We start from the raw sequence: 23787 nt of genomic DNA, 5'->3' as shown, positions 1-23787 counted from the left end.
GGAAACAGGTGCCACAAAGCAGCAGCTCAGCAAGAACGTCAGAGGCACTTCAGGTGCCATTAGCTATTTCAGCTAATAAGCTCCCCTGAGATACCTTCCTTTCTGCTGCTTTGCTTTCTCACCTGATACCTGTCCATAGTTCCATAATGGCCGAGAGAGTGGTTATTAATCTCCTAAGCAGAGGCCCTGACTAAGCAGTGACTCTCTGCGGTGCAAAGGAATATGTTTGTTCAGCTACTCTTTCTTAAGAGACGAGACACAGGAAAGCCTTTAAGGAGTTTACAGCTACATAGGCTGGTATCTGTTAACATGTTCTTCAGAAAGAGGAGTGGGCTGCGGAGAAGGGCTGTGCATGGCTCTGCTCCCTGGCTGCAGGAAGCAGGGAGGGGAACGTGCTCTCTTTGCCAGCCCGAGGGGTGAGCGCTGCTCCGGGGCGGTAAATGCCGCCCTCAGGGTTGACTGAATGGTTGTCTCCTGCTGAGGCCAAACAGGCTGAGGCCTCCATTGAGTTCAGCTTTCCTCTTCTCTGCCTCCGTGTTCAGCGTGCTGGCGGGCACTTCCCCCTCTGCTGTCTCATCAACGTGTCAGCCATCAAGGCATGAAGAGATCATATTCATCGTGCAAAATGGTTTCCAATGTTGTGGCAGAGTACAACATTGCTGAGGTTCAAATGCAGAGGAGGATGGGGAGATGTCTGTAGGTGTTATTAGGGCCGATACATTTATCAGAATGAATCTCCTGCGCGTATCAACAAAACTAATGCCAATGTCCTTCTTGGGAGTGTTATACCTCCATAAAATGTTACAAGGAGTCAAGTGTCATCATGTTATTGCCCTTGGAGTTACCTATGCTCCCCTGTGGCTGGCTTAATGGTGTAAATGACACACTGCTCCTGTTGGGGTCACCTCATCCCCAAGCCTGAATGCTGAGCAGAGCAAACACAAGTTCTTCCCAAGATGCTGTCTTATGGAAACCTCCAATGGGAGTGTTTTACAGGGTTGTGTGCGAGCTGCTTATCTCCCTCCTGGAAGCTCAACTGTGGCAAAAGCAAAGGTTCGTGGCTCACCAGAGCAGGGAGCTGGTAAGTCCCCCACTCTGACCCCGCTCTGTAACTGACAGGCTTAGTGCTGCAAAGGAGACAAGTCCCTTTTGGGCTCAGGTTAAAAGTACTGTCCAGAAGGGGCCAGGGCCAGCTCTGGTTTCCTTTGCTCTGCTGAGCCTCTTAAATAGGTGTGAATGAGAATATGCTGTACATGGGAGTGTTGGTCTGGTACAGAGAGCTCAACGCTCCCACCAGGCTCTGGGGGTGGTGGGACAGGAATGGCACTGAAGGGGCAAAAGGATATCTGCTGCTCTCCTCATCTTTTGAGGTGTAACTGCTTGGTTTATGTGGCTTTTGGAGTCTTCTGGCCAGGCCAGAACTCATTCCTGGAAGATCTCATCCTGGCACTCTTCTCAGCACTGCTAGGAAAGATGCATAGCCCCTTCTGACGCGCCTGCAGGCCCTAGGCACGTTGCTGGGCTTTGCCTAGCCAGATGACATTGGCCATCTGTGTTGTATACAGCCTGAAAAAGATGAATTTACTTTCTAATAACTCTCTTGCCTTCCCGTTCAGTGCTCAACCCATAAAGTGAGATTTGCTGCTGTCCTTGTTTTTCATTATCACCATTTATACTTATTTCAGGGTATGGAATCTGGTAATAGAAATATTTCCTGGGTTAGCCTCAGCAAATTGCAACCCCGTAATACTAGGGGTAATTCCTTTGCCCTAGACAGTATGCTCTAAGAGTACATCTGGGACATGCTGTAATGTTACATGTTAATTATTTACTATGACCAGAAAGGAACTTTGCATCATGTTCTGGGTAATAGATTTATGGTGCTTCCTGCTGGGATTTGTACTGTTGATATAGCAGGAGTAACAGCAAAGCCATTGCAACAATAGCAACCACACGGGGAAAAAAAAAAATCTAGAAAAAATTACATTAGGAAGAAATGACTGCTGAGAATTTATTTCTGGCTGGTCCCAAAGCATCATCACATCCTGAGGAATAAGTCGCTAGAATAAATCTTGAATATAATGAGTAAACAATAGTAAAAAAGTGTAAGAATGTTAGGTATATTTGCATCCAGATGTCAGAGTGTTTGTCATGAGCAGAACTGTCTTTAGAGGGGTTTCTAGGAAGAATTATTATGTCTTTCTTACCTGCCTAATGTAGAGCAAAGCTCAGCTGTGAATTTGTGTGGTGAAGGGATACTGACGTAAGGACGTGCTACCCCGGCTGCATATGCTGTCACACAGTAACGTGCACCTCTCCCTGCTCAAATGCCAAAAGCATTCAACTCGAAAAGACAGCTCTGCTGTCTGTATCAAGCAGTTGTTGCAACTTTGCTGTATGAACAGGAATGTGAGTGATTAGACAGCAAAGCTGAAACATCTTCTGTGTGGTGGGATGGGGCTGGCACTTTCAGGACCAGCATGAGAAATGTATGACACTTGTCTATTACCTCCAACATCTTTCCCTAATCAGCCGCCTCTGTCTTGCTGAACTGGAAACGCAGAGTGTATTTATTGACTCCCAGCTCTCTGATCTGATTATTATAAATCTCTGCCCTTTGGAGGTCACTGCCCCTCAATTATGAGAACCTGATCTTGCTGATTCCCAGAATTGCTCTGCAGCTATCGATCTGTTTCACTGACTTGACAAACCTGAGTGAAACGGAGCTAAAATTTCATCCAAATGTGAACTAGCTCCCTGAATTCCCTTTCTGGAAGGAAGACTGGCTGGGCAGAGCGCAGCCCAAAGAATACTGGATAAATGTAAAACCCTTGGAAATCCTGCAGATTGAGGTATCAAATAAAAGCAAGCTACTAGTCTCATTCATTATAAACACCGTGTTGCAGCAGGGTACAAGTCACACCTACATTTTGCCTCCAGCAGGCATAAATACTTCCCTTAGGAGGTACCTGACTCTCTTGAGGAAAGTGCGGTGTGAAAGGGCTCCTCTACCTCAGGGTAACGCCTGTCCTTGCTGTAGCCTTCGCTGAGGCCCATGTGGGTTGCTGTGTCCTGACAGGATGCCGCTCTCCTTGCTGGCATGCCCTGTGCTGCCCTGATCGTGTTACCTGCTCAGCAGGTGGTAACACGCTCGCTTTCCTAGCAAGCAACCTGGAAGTGCCGCTGCTGAAAGAGATGAAGTTCAGGGAAAAGCTAATTAAAACCATGGAGCGTGGCTCAGTGGCCAGTGTACTGTCAGCGTGGGAGCGTGGGCGATGTTCTCTGCTGCTGCAGAGAACTGTTCCCCTGACACCAGGTGCAGCCAGAGGTTACATCTTTCTTTGTGGTCTTTCAGGCCTGGTTGTATGACTGGTTGTGAGGATGTCAAGGGCGTGAAGTGTTCATTTCTCAAACTCCACTAAGACTCAGAAGTAAACATGCATCCCTGAACTCTCTGGATCAGATACCCAAAGCTGCAAGCTGGTGCCAAGGAGATGGGCAAAGCAAGCTCAGAAGGTAAGGGAGGACAAGCCAGGGGCTGAATGAAGGTGCACTGGCCAAAGACATAGACCAATTTATTAATTAGAGTATTTTTACACTCATAAATAGTAAAGGCAGCTTATACCAATGGAAGGGTTCCCCTTCACCCTCACTTCTGGGACACCAGAGGAAGTGTGCTTGCCAGGTGGGAGCAGGGCAAGGCAGGAGGGCCAGGAGCTGCCAGAACACCAAGTCTCTGGACCACCCAGGGCATGCAAAGGCATCAGCAGAGCAGGCTGCTTGGAGTATCTGGCCTCTCCTCAGGCAGGGAGAGCTGCCTTTCCTGGCCCTCATGCCCAGGGACAAGGCTGGGAGGGTTGGCATTAGCCATGCAGGGGAGAGTCATCGGGGGAAATCAGGCTTTCAATCAACATACAGAATTTCCTCTACGGGCTACCGCATTGGCAACATTGGCGATGCTCTGTATTCAGCAGCTGGAACATCAGTCTGAAGCAGCAGGAAACGGGCTTTTTCTGTATGGTACGCTATACTGCTCCTTGTCTAACTGGGCACATGGTCAGAGCTGCTAATTAAAAAGTGAGGCACCTCTCAATGAGGATATGGTACCCATTATAAATGTTCACTATTGTGGAAAACCAGTCAAAGTCTAGTTAAGCTGCATGTGCTGCATTGGGCTGCAGAGATAGCTGCCTTTCCAGCACATCAGGATTTCCCTCAAACATGCAAACATCTGTGGAAGTTAAGTCTAAATTCAGATATTAAGAACTATGTATGGTTTAGGTTACTGTGTAAAGCATTTTCTTAACACACCTCCACCAGGTTCTTTTCTTGCCTCGGATGACTTTCTAGCCAAGCCCAGGATGGGCACGCTCAAGAGCCTGACAGGTCTTCAAAGATCCTGAGGATGTTTGTTGAAGACGTTGTTCAGTTTGGAAAAGCCACAACACTACAATGAACTGATGGCTCAGGCCTTGCTGCCTGCTGCAATCCCTCTACTGGAAGGTGACATTGGCTTCGACCTGTGCCCCAGACCAATGCAGTCAGGCGGCTCTGTAGTTCCCTTAAATTGTATGTAGTGCCAGGTACTCCAGGACTGCTCTAATCCTGGCCAGTGCCTCCAGCTACCCTGCTCAGACAGAGTGCCTAAATACCAGATAGCCCCGGCATGAAGTGTTATGAGCAAGGAGGTGATAAGGCAGCAGCATGCACGTACAAGACAACAAGTATTCCCCATTCCCACAAAGCAGTTCACAGGAAAGGCATGTGATCTGTGACGACTGTGTTGCAGCCATCCTGGGAAGAAGGCAAGACTGGCCTTGCAGAGGTGAGTCCATGTGGGTCACAGCCACCCCTTGCTGAGGGCAGGTTCAGTACCTGTACTGGAGGAATGGAGTCAGCAGCAGCGTTGTAGCATCTTCATATCTGAAAAAAAGCCCAGTAGGACAGCTTCTCTTCACTTGCCAAAGAGAAGGCCTGGGACAGGCTCATTTGTTCCAGCTGGAGGCAACAATTACCCGATATGCTGCTGAAGCTGCAGCTCCGCTGCTCGGAAGATGTCTGCATCGCTGAAAACGAGTCTCATCCTGACAAATATGAGGATCTTATTACAAGCACACAAGACCCCTGTCAACTGTCAGGTGATTATCCACATGTGTACCTGAACACTTTTCCTGACCAAAGCAGGTATTCATAGTTTATTGCCACCCTAGGCTGGCCTGGAAAAATGCTTATACTGATTGAATACTGACCAGACATCTCCGCATATACACAAGCAAGGGTGGCACAGTGTGCTCCCAGCAATGCTAGTATGTGTAGCCTTTGCTGTAAAGCTGTGGAGGGAGGCTCCCAAGGTCCGGCAGGTAAGTGGCATTCTCATCCAGGTGAGAAAGAGGCACTGTGTCCTCCTCACTGATCTGCCGGTCAAACTCTGCCTTCAGCGTTGGCCGCTGATTATCGGGGAAGGCCAGAGAGAACAAGGCTTCAGGCTCACACACGAACTTGTACACGTAGCGCTCTCCAGCCACCTGCAGGGAAGATACGAGATGAATGCTGCAGGCACGCAGGTGGCACTAGGCAATGCTCCTCAGCAGCAGAGAAGGCCTGCAAAAACATCTGGCTGCTCTAGCCCCTGTCAGAGTTGTAAACTTCTTGTGCTGTCCTCCTGCTTCTCTGCTGCTCTGGTCTCCCCTGGAACAGCTCCTGGGAAATGGGATGCTGCCAGCTGACTGTCCAGGTAGCAACAGCATCAACAGGCCCTGACCAGCCTGTACTGTGACATAATTACACTCACGGTTATCCTCTCCAGTGCGCTGGATCTGGAAGAGACCATCCCTACCACATAGAACCAACCCCCAGGCAGCCTTTCTCTCACCAACAGCAAGTCTAGACTGATTATATGTCTTTGCGGCTGCATAAATTCCAACTCTCCTGACTGCAGACATATACAGAAAAAGAAAGAAATCATTATTCCCCTTTGTTTTTCACATGTATGATTTTCTGATGATTCAGCTCCTTTACACCTTCCTCATTTAACTCCTGCAAAGAGAAGTTGTGGGGAAGAAAGCTCAGGGTGCCTGGCTAGCTCAAGTACATTCTGTACCTGTAAGACTTCCTGTCTATAACAAGAGAAGCATCACTAAAGGCATAAAAACTCCATCTACTTTACAAACTGACCTTCTGCATGATGCCTTTCTCATAATAGTAGCGAAGGGATCGGCTCAGCTTGTCATAGTTCATGGCTGGACGGTTCTTTTGGATACCCCACAGCCTGGCTACCTGTAGAATAAAGCATCAAGGTGCATGAATGTCTATGAACCCAACCCAAGGGCAAAAGAACATGATCCAGCTGATTCTCTTTTGAGGGACGGTACCACGACACATACAAACATTTACAACATTTAAATAATAGACTCAAACAATACTTATTTAGCAGCTTTTCAACAAGAAGAGTAGAACTCGAACTGAAGCACCCTATATCACAGAGAGGCATTCTTCTTGCTACTACAGAGCTCATTTGCTGTCACCTCTTCTCCTCACTCTCCAGTACTCTGAAAGCTTGAGGATGCTAAAGAGCTGCTTCATCCTGTACTACACTTTATCTTCAAGGATCAATGTCTACCAGGAGCCCAAGTGTGAGGGAACACCTCCACTGGAACACCCATGTGCCTTTCTTCCTCCTCCTACATGATTTTCAGCTTTGTCCATGAGACTCAGAAATCTGTTGTAAGCATATGTCTGCCAACCAAAACAACTCATCTGCATGGAAAGTGCCCGTAAAGGTTGATATGTAGCAAGGACAGTGCTAAACGCAGCTCTAATTGGAACAAGATATGAACAGATACTACAGACACATCTCCCAGATATTGTCAGATATCATTGGGTTTTTTGGAACATGGCAGCATTAGAAATTACACCGTAGTTAATGTCATTTTGATATAAAAATATAGACTAGGACATAGTTTCTTCCAGATTTTTATGGAAACTTCTCCGACCAGTAGGGTTCAAAACTCCAAACCTCGATGTCAAACCTGAAGTATGGAGCATAAGACAGCACAAGTCACTGCAAGCTGGAGAGTGAAGTGTCTAGGGAAGTGGAAGCAGCAGGTAATTTGGTTCGCTGCATTGCTGAGACTCTAAACTTACAAGCAGCCTTTCTTAAACCTGGTATTTGTGTCACCCAAGTGTTTTGACCTCTTCTAAAAACCTTGACTTGCTGCAGGGTCTAGTGAGTACCACTGGTAGGCAGGAGCCTTCACAGGGCAGAGGAAAAGCCACTTGGGAATCGGCAGCCTCAGAAACAGTGGCTGCTCCCCCTGAGCCTGTAGAGAAGCTAAATGGTTTCACCTCTTCTGGCTCAATGAGCTTGAACTCCATCCCTCTACCAGTCCAGGCAATGAAGTGGGAATTGGTCGGATCGTCCAGTAAAGCCACAAGAAATTGCCAGAGCTGGAGAGATCCCCGTCTCTGGTATGGAGGTCCTTCCCGGTACCCTCCAGCTTCCTGTTTGATGTCTCCTGCTGAGAAGAACAAACAAGGTGTTTCTAAGGGCAATAGTGCAAAAACAGTTGCAAAAAAAAGCACATTTCACAAATGTTTACCTGGAATACTTCAGTTCACATAAAACAGAGTGGCCAGTTCACCACCAGCTCTTCCAAGAGGAGCTCTGATGAACCTCACAATTAAGCTACTTATGCTAGAAGGCCTGTTTGCTGCTAAAAAAGCTCAAGAAATGGGATACCAAAAAGTCAGGTATGAACCACAGCTAACACACCTGCAAGAACACAGTGTAACGAACTATGGTCACAGTGGTCAAGTGGCTAGCAAAGATGCTGGATAACCCTATCTTACACCCAAACTGGAAGCCATTCTTTCTCCGACCTTCAAATTTTTCTGGAACAACACAGACATCATCAGTAAAGGACCTCATCTGCTTGTCATAGCTGCAGCCTGAAAGAGAAAGCATCACAGGCAGTCATAGACAAAGATGGGGTAGTACCAGAGGGCAATGCAATGCAGGGAAAAGAAGACAGTCACTGCGTTTCTTACCTAATTTATCTTCTGTATTTGAATGGCTTGGATAACTCTCAACATTTATGTACATGGAAGGACAGCCAGGAACATCTACAGAACAATTAACAAACTCATTTAATTAAAAAGCACAGGAGGCAGAATGATCTTGCTCCCCAGAGGTGGATAGGTAAGTGCAGCTGTCTAACCAACGTCCTCTCAGGGGCCTCCTAAAGGGTTAGTGGCAGACTGATAACTTTTTATGTCTCAGCCGTCCCACCACAACTTCACCATCATCATGTTTCCAGTCATGAATTACACTAGTAAATTTTTGTGGTACTATCACATGACTTCCTTCAGAGTAGCCAGGATAGCCAGTCGGTCACCTATACACCCCTCTTAATACAAAATCCTGCGCAATAGGCTGCATTTGTATGACATCTCTCCCTCATCTTGGTTTAAGATAACTATGCACTCTGCTACTGTTTTCACAGGTGAGAAGGCATTACATTTTCCCAGGGGTGCTATGATGGTGTTAGTGGAGAGCAGCAGCATCTGAATGTTTACTACAGACAGTGTCTCATAAATGTCATTTCAGGTGTCTTAAGTCTCCCTGGTTTCTTCACATCATGATAGGGCATTCTCACAAACAGTTGAGAAAACATAAAGGAAAAAATAGCCTGAGTCTGAAAACAAGTAGAAAGTCTTTTCATGATCTCTGTGCAGCATAGATTGTTTCCTGGACACTGCAATTTATATCTTCTGTATCTTGTGTTTTCTGAATCCTGCATTTTCTGAATCAAACTTATTTTCCATCCACACCTGAAATGGAAGCTGTAATGGGGAGCTTTGGAAAGATTTACCTTATGTTTCCCTCATACTCCTGTGTATAGCCATTGCTTTCAGCAGACATTTTGCTGATGCTAAGGGCAGAAGGGTACTCTGAGCTGACAGACAGTGTATTATTACAATCGTAAACTACTCTCACAAAAAGCATTCTTCTGGGTTTGCACATTTTCTTCCCCTGTCTGGACAGAAGGACCCAGTGAAAGTGTAATATCAGCATAGCCACAGTGGTGGATTCTATACCCTTATAGGAGCTTTTTATTTATGTATTTATTTCTGCTAAAGGAAGCAATTCAAAATGACCATTAAAATACCAGGAGACCAGAAGGAAGATTCCCTCTAGAAGAGGGTATTGTGATGTCAGGGTAGCAAGTCTTTGGACAGGTCTGCTGAAAAAATAACATTTACCCTTTGTGGAAAAGTAAGAGGATTACCAGATTCATCTGGTATCTAGCGAGCTATTTTTGGAATTATAAACTTTTTTCTCTTGTGATCCTCTGAAATCTCTGCTGTCTGCTCTGTGTGCCCTGTTTCTGTGGGATGCAGCAGGTGAAGGCTGACACTACAACAGACACAGAGCAGCAACACTTGCACTTAGCCGAGTCAACCCAGACCCCGCTCTGCGCTTATACCTGTCCTTGGAATTGGCCAGTTTATTGTTAGCCACCCAAGTCTCTTTAGACTGTTCTAGTTTTAGGCTTTTAGATCTGTTTGTCAGGCCAAAGCTGGTTTATCTTGCATGGTAAGCTCCAAAATGGGGCATCAGCTCTCTCTGTGACCTGCTGCAGCGAGTTTCCAGTGGGTGTCAGCTTTCACTGCTGAGGTCTCTCGCTGGCAGCTGACACCCACCAGCTGGGCTGGGAGAGCTGCACCTTTGCCTCCATTTTGTGAATGAAATTCTTCCGCCTCCAGTCAGGGAAAAGGCACAGGGCCAGAGAGTGTCGTGAGCTGCAGCTCAGGGTTGTGCAGTGCAATCCCTGCACCCAGAGCAGCTTTCCTCTGCCAGTGCTTGAAGGTCCCCTCCTGCTGCAGGGATCCGAGACAGTGTCTCTGTACAAGCTCCAAGATATTCGATTCCTTCCTTTCTGCTGCCGTTTACAGAACGTTTTCAGTATTATTTCTTCAAAGCTGACCTCACTTCTCTCCCTTTCTACAACCTACCAGCTCACACATCTCCCTGAAGACAAAAACTCCCTGCGAAACTGGCAACACCCTTTTCTCCATTTCTGATGGTGTAAGTGGGCTAATTATGAATTTTGAGAGTCTCCCCAATGGCTACTTATTCCCTTGGAAAAAAATCCATGCCATTAATCTAGTCTGAATGGCTTTAACATCACCTTCTAGCTCCTATATCTTGTCTTTCTCAGAACATGGTATGGAAAGTGAATGCCCCAGCCTTCTCTTGGATGCAGTAGACAGAACTGTTTGCATTCCCTGCTACACAGCCAGTTTCCCAGACCACACACGCTCCTGAAGATGAAGCAGTACTGTTTCAAAGCCCAAAGTCCGCCAGTGATGGATGTTCACCCAGGAGGTTGCTCACCCCCACTGGTGCCTGGCTGACGCAGTCAGAAAGGGCTAGTTCTGCTAACCTGAGTCATACACGTAGTCCACCTGCTCCTGCTTGATCACCACAGCTGCTGGGTACTGACGGCTGCTGCCCACCTGCCTTGCTTGCTCATACCGTGGGTCGAGGTACTCCTGTTTGAAGCCCTGATGAGGGTACTGGAGGCAGGGCTCGGACATCTGGTGCTGATAGGCAATGGGGTCTTCCTGGGCCATGCCCTGGGAGGAGGAGAAGGAAGGGCACATCTCCACAGGTGGCTGGTATGCAGAGCTAGAAGAGGGGAGAGGACAGGGGATGGCTGCTTTCTTGGCCCTCTGATTTGGGCCCTGGTGCAAGGCTGGTTGAGGAACAGAAAATTCCTTGGCCTCAGCCTGTTACTATGGCTGTAGGAGCTGCACGCATAGTTGGGGCAAGGGAGGGACCCCAATGAAAGATGTTTCCAAGAGCAGCTACACAGCCCATCATTCACAGAATCTGACATGCTTAAGGTTGTAGACTTCTACAAAGCCTAGGCAGCAGTAGTGGGTGCCAGGTACTTTGGATGGGGGGATCCTGTGAATGCAGATAACTGAGCACTTTAATCTGGGTGCTGCAGCCCCTCCTCCCTGAATCACCAAGGAGGGCGATCCTTCTTGCCAGTGGCTGCCTCCTCCTGGCAGTAACTCACCTGTTGTCGCTGAGGTATCCACAGCTGGATGTGGGGTGGGGTGGCCCCGCAGGGGTCAGGAAGCTCCTGTCCTGTCTAGGGAACTGTTGGAGTGGTGACTGTATCAGGGTTCCGGGGCTGGGGGACTGGATTCCAACTTGTCTGGGTTGATCATAGGCACTGGGACAGTCAAACAGATATTGGAGCATTACCGTTCTCCGAGAAGGACTTGTGGCAGCACCCGGGGAGAACGCGCCACAGGCAGACATGCTGTCCCTCTGTGCAGCCACCTAGGCCAGAAAACTCCCAGCATAAACTCCTTCCTTTTTGATTATTGGTCGCCCCCACACACAATAGCAACAACCCTTCAAGCAGAAAACTGGAGAAGGCGTCTGTACTGAAGAAGCTGTACTATAACTCAGGCAAATGACTGGGACTGTGCGCAATGGTGTCAGGGAGCTTCTTGCGGGACAGATTTTGGAAAGCAATGGGGAGAGGGAGGCACGTGACAGATGTCAGGACTGCTCTCAGCATCCGGACAGCTGAGGAACAGCACTAGGGAGAAGAAAAAAGAGGCAAGCCCAGATCTACTCTACACAGGTCTGAGCTATCCGGTGCAATAAGTGGCAGTCTGAGCAGGCTGCCATGAGCTGACCCACCGGTCAATTTGTACTGCAGCACATGTGCACTGCCCTTACCCAGCAGACAGACCAGGTTGTTGTCATAACACTTCATTATTAGATAAGGCAGTAGCACCTGATTTCATAACATCTCCTGTCCCTCCCCTGTGTAAGCTGCGTTACCTGGCGTAAAGGCACTGCTCGCCATTGTGGTACTGGAACGGCTGCTTATGGTTGCAGGACAGCGTGGGGTCCGAGGAGGGACTCTGTGGCTCCTTTTTAATCTTAGCAGGAGGACTGTGAAAAGCTACTGTGGGAGAGAAATGAGAGATCAAGTCGACACTTTCTTGTTTATGGAGAGATACTTTTATCAGCCAGTAAAAGGTCGGTTGAGATGCCACCACCTTGTCCTTGTTCAGCTGGCTCTGAGAGAAACAATAACAATATGCACAACCGTTCACTGGACTTTCCTGAGCTCTGCCCTTGATTTAGTAAGGTTTGTATGATACATCAACCTTAGAAGAGCAACTCTAAGGTAGTGTTAACATGCTCTGTGATAATCCAGAGCACTTTGAAAAGGATTTAGAGTGGGTATTTCCTAAGCTGTTCAGGGCTGGGACAGACATTTTCTGTTATGTCGTGAGGGGTAGCATGCACATACGCTATTCTTCAACACATAAAAGCAAGGTTTTGATTTGCATCATGCAAAATACTTTCATTGACATACCTGGTAAGCATGTCTTGTGAGTAGCATTACCATGTAGCACTGCATTAAATTATAATGCACTAATATGATGACACATTGTAGATTTCCTGATAGTATCAGGTTTTTGTAGACATAGCTACAAAAGCTGAAGGTTTTCTCTGAGAAAATAGTATTATATGTATTGCATACTATTCCAGGCTGTCACCAGGCTAACTTGCTCACAGACACCTTACACAAGTAGTGTTTTCAGAAGCACCTGACCAATTAAGATAGCTAAAATCCCTTTTCCAAAGGAACTGCATGAGTGTTAAAGCACAGTACAAAACAGAATTCTGACTTCCAAGTCCTTGCTTTCACTATAATATACCTCAAAGTTCGAAGAGCAGCTTGCAGTCCTCTCAGTAGCCTCCCTTTGAAGTATCTAATTTCATTAATTGTATCAGGTTTATACTTCAGCACTCAGGAAAAAGGCCAGGCCCTTCTACAGGTTACTGTGATTCCTGGGCGGGAGGCTGCCACGCTGGCGCTCGGCAGCTACCCATATCATTTCCAAATGCAGGTTTCCCTTTGTTGAATCTCTTCTGTGCTACCAGTCCAACATCCCTGAATGTGGGATTGGGGGAATCTCGTAACTGCTCTGCTCATCTGAAACACCAGTGACAGTCCGGGAGAAAAATAAAAAGGTTCCTTTTCATTTTCAGTGCACTGGTCTGTGGTCATGGCCTGATGCAGGCGAGGAAGGATATTTCTGGGCTGGTTAGAATTTCATAAATAAAAATGTGGGTTGCAGTTTACAGCACCAGGAAGTGGGATGTGGGTATTGTTACTTCTTCTGCTTAATTAAATCCAGCAGTGAACAAAACTTCCTTCACTAGTTCCTCAGAAAAGCTTATCCTGGCTGAAGGACATGGTAAGCATCTTCTACCTTTGCCTCTGGGCTCTGCTGCTGCTGTTAGGAGGTCACTGAGACTTAGGAAGGAAAGAAAAGTAACTCCAGAGAGGTACATAGGTCTAGGCTTGTTTTTCAAACAAGGGAAAGATCTGCCTCCAAATCAAAACTGTAAGCTTTTAATAAGGCTGGCTCCAGTCCTTCTTCGCCAGCTTACTCCCACCTCTTCAAGCTGACACGATGGTGCTTACAAAGCCTGGGATGCTCAGAGCTGTGATTACAGTTTTAAGGATGCAAAGTAACATCCTGATCTGTTAATACCTCATGTTTTTGCTGAGTTTATTTCAGGACTGACCTGAACTGTACGTGCACCAGCCATCCTCAAGCCAGTTCTCCCTCACATAAAGGACTAATTGTCCCTTCAGAAGTGCTGCAGCAAGTAGCTAGCAAAGGGGCTGGAGAAAGGGCTGCTGCGGTCTCTCTTAGCACAAGATATTAAGGCCACTTTCTATTGCGAACATCCCTCCCCAAAATTTATTTTCTCAGCAAGAGGGGAAAAAAACCCCTCAAACCTGACTCCTTTTGCCTGCCTTCAGTTTCAGCCTACACCAGAAAAGCCCATCTTTACTCTTTACATCACGCTAGCACCCAGAGGGATCCAAAAAGCTTGACAAAATCAATATAAATAAACAAACCCATAAGATACTAGAGCCTCGTATTGTTTCTGGCTCCTACTCCTTCTCAGGGACAAGTGGCTCCCACAGCCAGTCCCGGGGCTGCCGTCAATCACAGCAGAGGGGCCCGTCACAAACAGCTCTTGGCACTGTCCGAACTGACAGCAGGTGTGAGTGCGCTGACCCAGCCGGCCTGCCCCACGCCTGGGATGCATTCCGTATCCCAAGCATGACGCTCCTGCATCTGTGCAAACACCCCACGCCCAGGGAAGAGTCCAAAGAAAAAAGGGTCTTTCTATGCCTGGGGCATCCATTTCCCTTCTGTCTGCAGCAGCTCTTTCTAGTGTGTATGGAGTAAACAGATATATAGAACCCATCTAAAAATGCTGATGTGTCGGCTGAGTCTCAGGGGAGGAAAAAAACAAACAAAAATTGCTCTGTCCAGTACACTGAATTCCACTGAAGTTTCAAGAAGCTAGATGTGCTAGGAGCAGCCAATTCTTTCTGGCCCTTAATAGCTGGAACAGGCTATCGCACTACAACTGGCTCATTCATCTGTTCAGAGTGAAACATGGGACCAGCCCTCTCCTCAGTTCTAGGTCAAGAGGAGGAAGAAACAAGATGCATGACTCAGAGAGCAAGCCTGGTTGTGCTGCAGGGCCAAGTCCAGGGGAAGGAGGTAGACAAGAACAACCAGTAAAAGTGCTTCATTTTAGTTTTCATGGGGAAAACTGTCGTGGGCAGAGAGGGATATCGACATAGGAAGGGCACCAAAGTTGACTGCACCAGCTTTAAATGGACATCTCTACTCTCAGTTAGCTGCCAGACACGTATGTGCCCAGGGAACAGTGAGGCATCTTCTTGTAGCCTTGACATGCCTGTCAAAAGTCAGGCTCCAGGTTCCTGCTGCTGCTTGCAACACAGAGTTATTCAGAACAGTCTGTATCCGCTTCAGGCATGTAGTCTTAGCCCAGCATCAGCTTCCAAATGAAACAGTGGCATGCTGTGAGGACCAGCTGAAACAGGCCCGGTGTGAGAAAAGCAGAAAGAGTTGCGTGGCCATGGTGTGGAAGGTTCCCATACGTACACTTGCACCTGTGCAACGTTCAGCTCCTTTGTAAGGTGAAGTGCTTTGACCAGTTCTCAGAGCAAATGTTTGTCGTACAGTCTGTACACTCCTGTGCAAACACATGCAATCTGTCCAGTGGACAGTTCCTAAGAACAGAGAGCAAGCAGGCTAGTGAGCATATCTCTTCAGGGATACTGTGCCCTCATGCTGTGGCAGGCAGCAGGCAGGACCATCATCTCACAGAGACCGTGCTGGCAGCAGATGCTCAGCCAGAGGCCACGCAGGTGGGCAGAACCCCAAAAAAGCACCTGCAGGAGACACAGCACCCATAATTCCATGTACAATCCAATTTATTTTGCTTTGGGAGGAGTAATAGCACAAATTTTACCTTTGATTGTCACTGTAATGCATTTTCTCAGCTGTTCAGGGGTGCCTAATTATTCACACAAACACCAACTAAAATACACATCTGTTGAAACCGCTCTGCATCAGGGACTATGGTAGTTACCACCACGCAAAGATACTTTTGCATTGTCCAGATGTGAACAGTTAGCCTGGGTTTTTTTGTCACCATCATAACAACATAGAAATAAAATGAGTACTTTAGCCTCAATGTCTGTGTGTTGCATTTACATATTTGTTTGGTTTAAGTGTATCCTGCCCTTCTCCCCGGAGATGTGTACTCGCCCCCATGCTACTTACAGTTTTCTGAATGAAAGTCAGGCACAAATTGCTCATCACTGTCTGGAACCTGAGCTGCCAGGAGAGGGAGGGAAGGAGGGGGGAGAGAGAGAGAGGAGAATTAGATTTGGCACTTTGTATGGTATAATTAACAGTAAGGCAGAAATAAGTCTACGCAGGAAAGATCTGAGCTTTCTGCTGGGATGCACTTTAGTGACTAAGGATAGTTTCCCTTTGGGATTAATGAATACAGTTCTTCTGCCTGCAGATTTACCCCTTAACAGCCTGCCATTTTCTTTCTCCCTTACCTCGGAAATAAGGACAACATCAAGTTTATTAGCTCAGGGTTCACAGTTTTTGTTAGAAACAAAACATGCAGGGATTTTTAAACATTTAGCATAGGAAAAACATCTACCAACTGATAAATTTGGAAAGGCTATGCCAAAGCGATGAGCAGAACAGGAAACATCTATGCCTTCATATACAATCTTTTCAGGAGCTCCAGAAGCAGTGGATAGCTTGGCACTAGTGGAATAGGCTACAATTTGTAAATTAGCAGGAGGAGAACATTTCAGAAGAAAAAAGTAAAATTATCTGGTAGCAGGAGAGGGAAATAGTTAATAGTGCCTTGCATGTATGTGTGATTTTGCAAATGGGAAATGTAAGAGGAAGTGCTGGTGTAGTCATAGAGAACCTGACAGCCAACAGCTGCTCTTTCCCCACAAATCAGTGCAGTAAAGCTTACTTCTAGGCATCTGCCCTGTGGACATCATTGTTAGTACAACTCCAAGAATAACAGCAAGGTCTAATATATTCCAATATTTCAAAGACTGACTAATAAAGATATCTGAAAATCTGCAGAGACCTCATTTACCTTGGAACAGACTACCTCACTGCAACAGGATGTTGCTGAATGTGGTAAGCAGTGAAATAGTTAACAACATTAGCATCTCAATGTTAAGAAGCTTCAGGCTTAATGCCTCCTTTAGACAAGCTGGTGAGGCTCCTGTGTTTGCTGACTTGAAAAGTCAGCAGCACACTTTATAAGTTGATGCCTCTTTGTAACTCAGGGGGTTATATTTATTCTGAATTACATGAAAGGCTAGACTTTGCAAAAGCCGTAAAGCCCACATGGATAGAGTTTCCCACAGCATCCAAAATGGAGGCACTAGAGACTTTCACTATGTACTTCACAGTATGTTTCATCACTTCCTGGAGTAAATACTTATTTTAAATTAGAACTTATAATATCAGAATTCTTCTTCCTGTGATGCCTGTGAAAGATGTTACAGTGGTTGGAAGCTGGTATCTGGCGAAGGCTGGCAGCTGTGCCAACCCTCATGGCATCACTCATGCCAATTCCTCATCTGCCTAAACACAGCTGCCTGCCTTTTCTGATCTCCAGTTTAGACCATTCTGTTCATGGATCACCTACCACCAACGTGGCCTTAGCCCATGCCTGAGCTGCACTGAAGCCATTGCAAAATATACAATAAACCAATGAAATGGCACAGTGGAAGAAAAAGAATTTTATTGACCTTCTTTACCTAAAGGTTGACTCAGCAAGGTACACAGGTGTGTCCTTGAGAGGTTATTCCAACATACAAATTAAAATGTTATAATGGTCCATAGTGCTATTATACTAAAATTCCTGTGTTGAAACAGTGTATATGTAATTAGTGGTTTTCTGATTTCGCAGAGGAATCAGCTATACAGTCTCCTCTAGCTCCTGCTTCCCTTATTTTCTGAGAAAAGCTTTAATCAACATTGCCCTCGCACATTCACAGAGGGAACAATTCATTCAGATTTTCCAACTGTAAATATCGTTGTGCATGCTTGCCCCATTCTACAAGATGGTCTGTGCCTATCTTTCCTTTGCAAGAGCTATATAAGCAGGACAGAACAGTACTCTTGGACAGCCTGCACACAGTCTAGAACGTACGGTTTTGTTGAAGCACATCTCACAATCACATCCTTAAGCAATAGGACACCAAAGCAAGTGATCCAGTCTGGCTTTCTCCCTGATGGCAGCGTCTGTATTTATTTACAAGTACCTTTGCAGTCTTCCCTAGCACAGGAAGAAAAGGTGTTAAGGAAGCAAGAGAGGCACACCATCCTGATGTTAGGAACACATTACCAATGGGAATTTAGCCCGTATTTTAATACACAGTTATTTTTCCTCTATTACTCAGAGCCTAGCTCAGATATGGCCTCAGTCCACCTCCTGAGCAGTCCTCCATTACCCAGAGACAGCAACTGATGTGGTAAATTCAGGTCTGACAAAGAACTAAGCTTTTGGGTGTGCCCTGGGAGAAACTGTAGGGAGAACCTTAACCATAGCACATGTCGTGTTAGAATATTTTATTACTTCTAACAATTACTTTTATGTCCCTTTTACTTCAGGGAAGGGAGAGTTTGCAGCAGATTGTTATTTCACAAAATCTCTCACAAACTATTGCTGAAAGAAATGCTGCTGCTAGTACATAACAGACAAACCTAGAGTTTTTGTTATTGCAGAGTGGACAAAAGATTGCACTCTCTCAGCTCTAAAGCAAAGGTGATGTAGTCAATCAAAGTAAGGGGACATGAGGAACGGAAGCCCACTAATCTCAGTCACTTGAAGCTAAGCTAGACAAGACATGCCAAAATAAACCTTAGGGAATAACACTGCATTAACAACAGGCAGTGGATTAGAATGGAACTAGCCAAGCTCTTTGTACTGCAATCACTATTCCTTAAGATAACCTGTATGACAACAAACTGGAAATATAAATGCTAAAATGTGGAGAACAGAAAAAAAAAACCCTGCAAAATTAATTTTATGAATTATCTTTAAAAAGCAACATTGTAATAGAAGAAATAATGGGGATCACATTGTTTGAGCTGAGTTTGGATTTCACAGCCTACTGCCTATTGCATTGCTGACAATCTCACTAAAAGAATTACATACTAAAAGCAATAGACCACAGAAGAGATGTGAAATGAAGGGCATGGCTGGAGCGAGAGCACACAGCCTCACTGCTGGACAGTGATGCTTGCAGGCAGCTACAGTCCTGTACTAGAAGGCTAAAGTGCCAGTTGCCAGAAGAAAATTTGAATTTTTATATTATCTACTTCACATAGTTGCAATATAGATAAACATTTTCTTGTTCTCCCCAAACCAGCATTTATACTTAAAATAATTGGGATACCTAATCGGACATTTAAAGCCCAACCCCAGGCTTATTTTGGTGACTCAGACTGCCTGCATCAACATGTGCCTCACCATCTCCTGCACTGCTTTCAAGATCCGGAGCGCCATAACTAAAGCTTTCTGACTAAGGATACAGAAAGAAGTGCATCTCTCTCCTCCTTGCAGTCAGCACAGGTAAATCCCTGTGCAACTTTTCTCCAAGGAAGTTTTTTTGATTCTCTGAATGCCAAATCACTTTTATAAATGATTTGGCTTGAAATTAGTTCCATACAGTTGTCAACTGCCAGCTTCACATCATTGCATTCTAATAGACTCTGGTAACAATGGGTTAGAGGAAAACTACATTTCTAGTAACAAGGCCTAGGATTTTTCAGCATCTGTTTCTTTTAAGAGTCATCTATATGCAGACATTATTCTTTTACCCTGCAAAGGAGAAATCAGGTGTTAATTAACACTACTAAAAATATTCTAAAAAGCTAACAAAGAGATACCCCATGAATGAAATCACACAAATATATGACACATACACACACATATATAAGTGGTTTAAATTTGTTAATGTTTTTCATATGGCTGATTGTTTGTTGTGAATTTATATCTCCAGTTTCCTTCCTAGGTTTGTTTCTCTTATTTCAAAAGTAACACCAAGAACTGTGAATAAAATAATAAAATAGCTAGATTTCTTAAGTAAATGTGGTAGAGAATAAAGAACATTTTTCATATTTTCAGTTTCTTTTCTTTTTTTTTCTGCATTGTTTAGGAATCATAGAATCTGTAAGGTTGGAAAAGACCTCTAAGATCATCTAGTCCAACTGTCAACCCAACATCTCTTAAGTTTAAGGTAGGTACTCTTAAGGAAGGTACTCTTAACTTTTCAGTTGCCTTCATCGCGCGAACAAATGCATTAATGAAAAAAAAATATTTTCACCATTCAGGAAAATAATTTGACATACTGATGAGTACAGAAAGACAAATGATAGTTTGCTTCCGAGGGCACCTTTTCTTGTTGAAAGTCTGGAAATGGGAGTCACCGTAGGAGAAAGTAGTTCCCCATAAATGCAGTCTAAAATCATAAGCCAGAATATTAAAACATGCATTGAATTTCCCAGAGATTTCACTTGGACTTTGACTAGATGCTATGAGCTATACAAAAAAAGATATCTGCCTGTATTCTAAAAACACGCAATAGGGTTTGCATTATCATTTACTGATCATGTGTAATAGCAGATTACCTCTTCCTATACAGTGCTATGAGACCATGCGTGACCTTCCCTTCACCCCAGGGTACTTATGAATTCATTCTACAAACACTCTGCCACTGACAAATGTATTGCAAGAGATTCTACGCAAATTCTTCAGATTAGTGAGCTAAAAATATTATCAAACATTAGAAGCCTAAAATTGAGCCTACCAGAAATCAGTTCTGAGGCTAACTTGTCTTATTGGCAGCTCAAGGTTTTTGAAGATTTAAGAGAAGCCAGTCTCAAGCACGTGTGCACATGCAGCAGATCTGTCAGATGACCAGCAATTAATACCTATTTTTCTGCTCTGATGTGTTTCAATCCTGGAACAGCCTCCAGGTAATTCCTCTTGCATCCTTACAATCCTCACGCTCCTGAATGCTGCCTGATCAATGTAATTTCATTTCAGTTTGAAATTAACATAAAATATTTGATTTTTTTTCCTTAATAATCTTACTTAGTTGGCAAATACCTTTTTGGAGGCTTAAAAAAGGAACTGTTTGACAGGATTGTCCTTCACTTGTGGCAAATTTAGGGGAAATAACCCTGCTCAAAATGCCATGCGTATTTTTATATTATTATTGTTAAATATTTGTTAAGTACCTATATCACTGTAAGTACTTTTCTATTTATCGAGAGTCTGTACTTGAGGATATGTTTTGACTTTTCTAGAAAATGGATCATTTGTAGCACTGGAATTAGGGCAAATTCACCATACTGTAAAAAACTAGTTTCACTTGCAATTAACCAGACTCCCTGGGATTTTAAGTTTTCTCTTCCTTGAAGTCAAAAGGCAAAACAATTTAGATACCAAAGTGAACGGTGTGTAAATTCCAGGAAGGTCCCTTCAAAGAATGATCTTAAGAAAGGTATGAGAAGCACTTTGTTCCCCAAATTAAAAGCATAGTTTATTGTTTGTTAAAAAAAAAAAAAAAATCAACTTTCTGGCAAACAACAAAGGTAAGTGACAAATTAGCATCAAATCGAACCAGTTACAAGTAGCCTGAAACGAAAACTGTAGCCAGGAAAGCGGGCCAACTGCCAGGTTCCATTCATGAGCAAATACCCAGCACAATAGCGCGATTCACGCGTCTGCCTTTGCACAAGCCAGAGGCTGGCAAGTCTGAAAAAGCGCTTCGTGTTGGGAGGCAGGCGAACAAAGCGAAGGAGCAGTTCCACCAGCAAAAGACAAACGGCTGAAAGACGACGAAAGCGGACCGGAGCGAGGGGAAGGAGCCTACCTTCTGTCAGCCAAGTCTCCTGGAGCTGGCTCAAGTCCTGGAAGAGGTCTGCGGGGGAAGCAGAGGCCGCCTCAGCGGGGCGCGGGGAGGGGCGCGGGATGCTCCAGCGGCGGATCCGCCGGGCGGAACGGGGCGGGGGAGGACCCGCTCCCTGCCCGGGAGCCTTCCCCAGCCCCAGCCCCCCTCCACCCCCAGCCCCCCTCACCTTCCGAATCCGGCGCCGGCGGGAAGCCCGGGGCCCCGGCTCTCTTCCTAGCGCCCATCAGAGCTTCGCCACCAGGAGCCGCCTGGCCCGGAGGCTGCTGCGGAAGGAGCGGATCAGCGCGGGTCCCCGACCGGAGCGGGCCCCGGCCCAGAGCTCCCCCGAGCCCCCCCGCCCGGCGGGACCGCCGCTCACCTGCGGGAAAGCCAACGGCACCTGCTGGTCCCGGTACCCCTTCATCCCGCCGCCCCGGCGCTACCTCCGCGGGCGCGGGGCTGCCGGCTCGCGGCGGGCGCCCGGGGAAGGCGCGGGGGGAGGCTCGCGGCGGGCCGGGCCGGCGCCGGGGGCGGCCGCCACCTGCCGAGGTCAGCGGCCGCGGCGGGACAGCCCGCCCGAGCCGCACGGCTCCCCGGCTCCCCCGCCGCCCGTGCGAGGCGGCGGCCGCGCCGCAGCTGCCGAAACTGGGGGCAGGAGGCGGGACGGAGCCGGCAGCTCCCCGCCGGGACGAGCCCCCGCCGCCCCGCACGGCGGGGCCCCGCCCCGCCGGTGGCTCGCGGCCCACGCGGAGCCCGGAGCAGCCCCGCCCCGCCCGAGCCGTTGCGCGCCCGGGGGCAGCCTCCCATTGGTGCATCGCCTGGCTCCTTTGTTTCATTGAATTTTGTGAATGAAGCTCTGGGTTGGGACACGCCCGCTAATCCTAGCTCTGTTTGGCCCTCACCCCGTGAAAAGTGGGCGTGGCTTTAGCCTTCAGGGCCAATTAGATCGCAGCATCCTGGCATTCATTCAGGGCCGGAGCTCCCATTCATAAAAAAAGCCTCCCGAAGTTCATTCATGAAAGGCTGTCGAGGCGCTCTCGCGCTGCCTGCCGTGCCTGGCAGAAGCGCGCTTACCCTGCGCGTTCAGACTCCCGCCCCGCGTGGCACAGACCAGGCCTGCCCGCTCCCACGCACACTGCAGTAATTTCAAAACAGTCTTCAGGTACGTTCGGTTCTGTTCTGGGGAAGTTCTTTAAGTTTCAACAAGGTTTGGAAAAAATCTCACTCATGCATCTAGAGTGAAAATAATTCAAGCCCTGGCTCCCAAAATCAGTTTTAATCTTACAAATGTTAAGGGACAAGAACATAAAATAAAAATCTATTCCTGGGATTTGTACACCAAAAAAATGGTTTCGTGGGCTTTTGTGCATATTGGGTGCTGTCTTCTGCGCCATGTGTGTGCACCCTGTTATTTCTTCAAATTTCTCATTTAAAGTTCCATGATCATATTTAACATTTATTGATCCTATTTATCTTACCAAAAATAGCAGTAACAGTTGGCACCCGGAGATAAGAAAATAATCATTCATGGAATGTCATCTCCTGGAAGAGAAGTAGGTACTCAAGAGAAAAAGAAGGAAAGGGGAAAGCTATCCCAAGGCTAAGTGGAAACTATACATTTTTGACATATTTTGTCTGCAGCTAACACCACTAGTGTGATCTACTGCTGAGATGCTTACTATGACAGGGGTACCTGTTACGCAGAATAACATGTTCTAGTATCTAGTCAATATGTACTTGGATCTTTCTGCTAGCAGGCTACAGCTCCAGCATTCCCAGGACCCCACTCTGTCAGGAAACATGACTGAATCTCAGTCCTGCCCTATCTATGGGAGCAGAATGAAAACACGCTAACTGCCAGGAAGTTTACACCCAGCAACTGCTCCCACATCCCCAAACATTGTAGACATGTGGTTAAAAGCAGACCTGGAATTTAAACTTACTCTGGTTTGAGAAGATCGCTGAAGCATATGAGTTAATCTTCTCAATTTTCAGTTTTACTGAATTTGTTTCTGCTCCATATATTTTGTAACAATCTATTCAGGCTGTTAATTTTAATCTAGTTTATCAGAGAAGTGGAAGAGAATATTTCTCCTGGTTAGAATGTTGTTAGGCAATTTATACTTTAAATGTCTTACAAAGTCTAAGTGTCAACAGATACTCATGCTTTGCACTTTTACCTAAACACATCATAGCAAAATGGCAGTTTGACTTTCAGATATTAGTGCTACATTTCCTGGTTAAGAGATAATGGAACCTTCGTTACTTCAGATGTGATTTCAATATATGGCTGTGCTCTGAACTCTAAACCGGATGGGATTTTCTACTGTAATGTTTGTTTACTTTATGATCTTCTAATTTCCCATCCAACTGGCAGTAACGGACCTGC

The 23787-nt window shown here is 46.1% G+C and overlaps 1 protein-coding gene across 5 annotated transcripts; it reads right to left on the bottom strand.

The window, feature by feature from the left end:
- Window positions 1-3558: 3558 nt before the first annotated feature.
- On the bottom strand, window positions 3559-22164 carry ETV4 (ETS variant transcription factor 4). Of its 5 annotated transcripts, none has more exons than XM_075523204.1 (12): window positions 21778-22160; window positions 21586-21682; window positions 21381-21428; window positions 15727-15780; window positions 11870-11996; window positions 11088-11246; window positions 10446-10690; window positions 8047-8121; window positions 7849-7947; window positions 7345-7517; window positions 6175-6276; window positions 3559-5525 (listed from the first exon to the last, which is right to left on the bottom strand). In XM_075523204.1, exons 1-12 carry the CDS (start codon window positions 21820-21822, stop codon window positions 5304-5306), a joined length of 1446 nt encoding a protein of 481 aa, XP_075379319.1. In that variant the 5' UTR covers window positions 21823-22160; the 3' UTR covers window positions 3559-5303. The 5 variants fall into 5 exon arrangements, with proteins under 5 accessions (XP_075379319.1, XP_075379320.1, XP_075379321.1 ...); XM_075523205.1 differs by having other exon boundaries at window positions 21586-21679; XM_075523206.1 differs by having other exon boundaries at window positions 7879-7947; window positions 21778-22159.
- Between the last annotated feature and the right edge of the window lie 1623 nt (window positions 22165-23787).

Source organism: Mycteria americana, chromosome 22 (genome assembly GCF_035582795.1).
Source record: "Mycteria americana isolate JAX WOST 10 ecotype Jacksonville Zoo and Gardens chromosome 22, USCA_MyAme_1.0, whole genome shotgun sequence".
In the NCBI taxonomy this organism is placed as follows: Eukaryota; Metazoa; Chordata; class Aves; order Ciconiiformes; family Ciconiidae; genus Mycteria; species Mycteria americana.
Note: the sequence above shows the minus strand (reverse complement) of the source record. Positions and strands in the feature narration are given on the sequence as shown.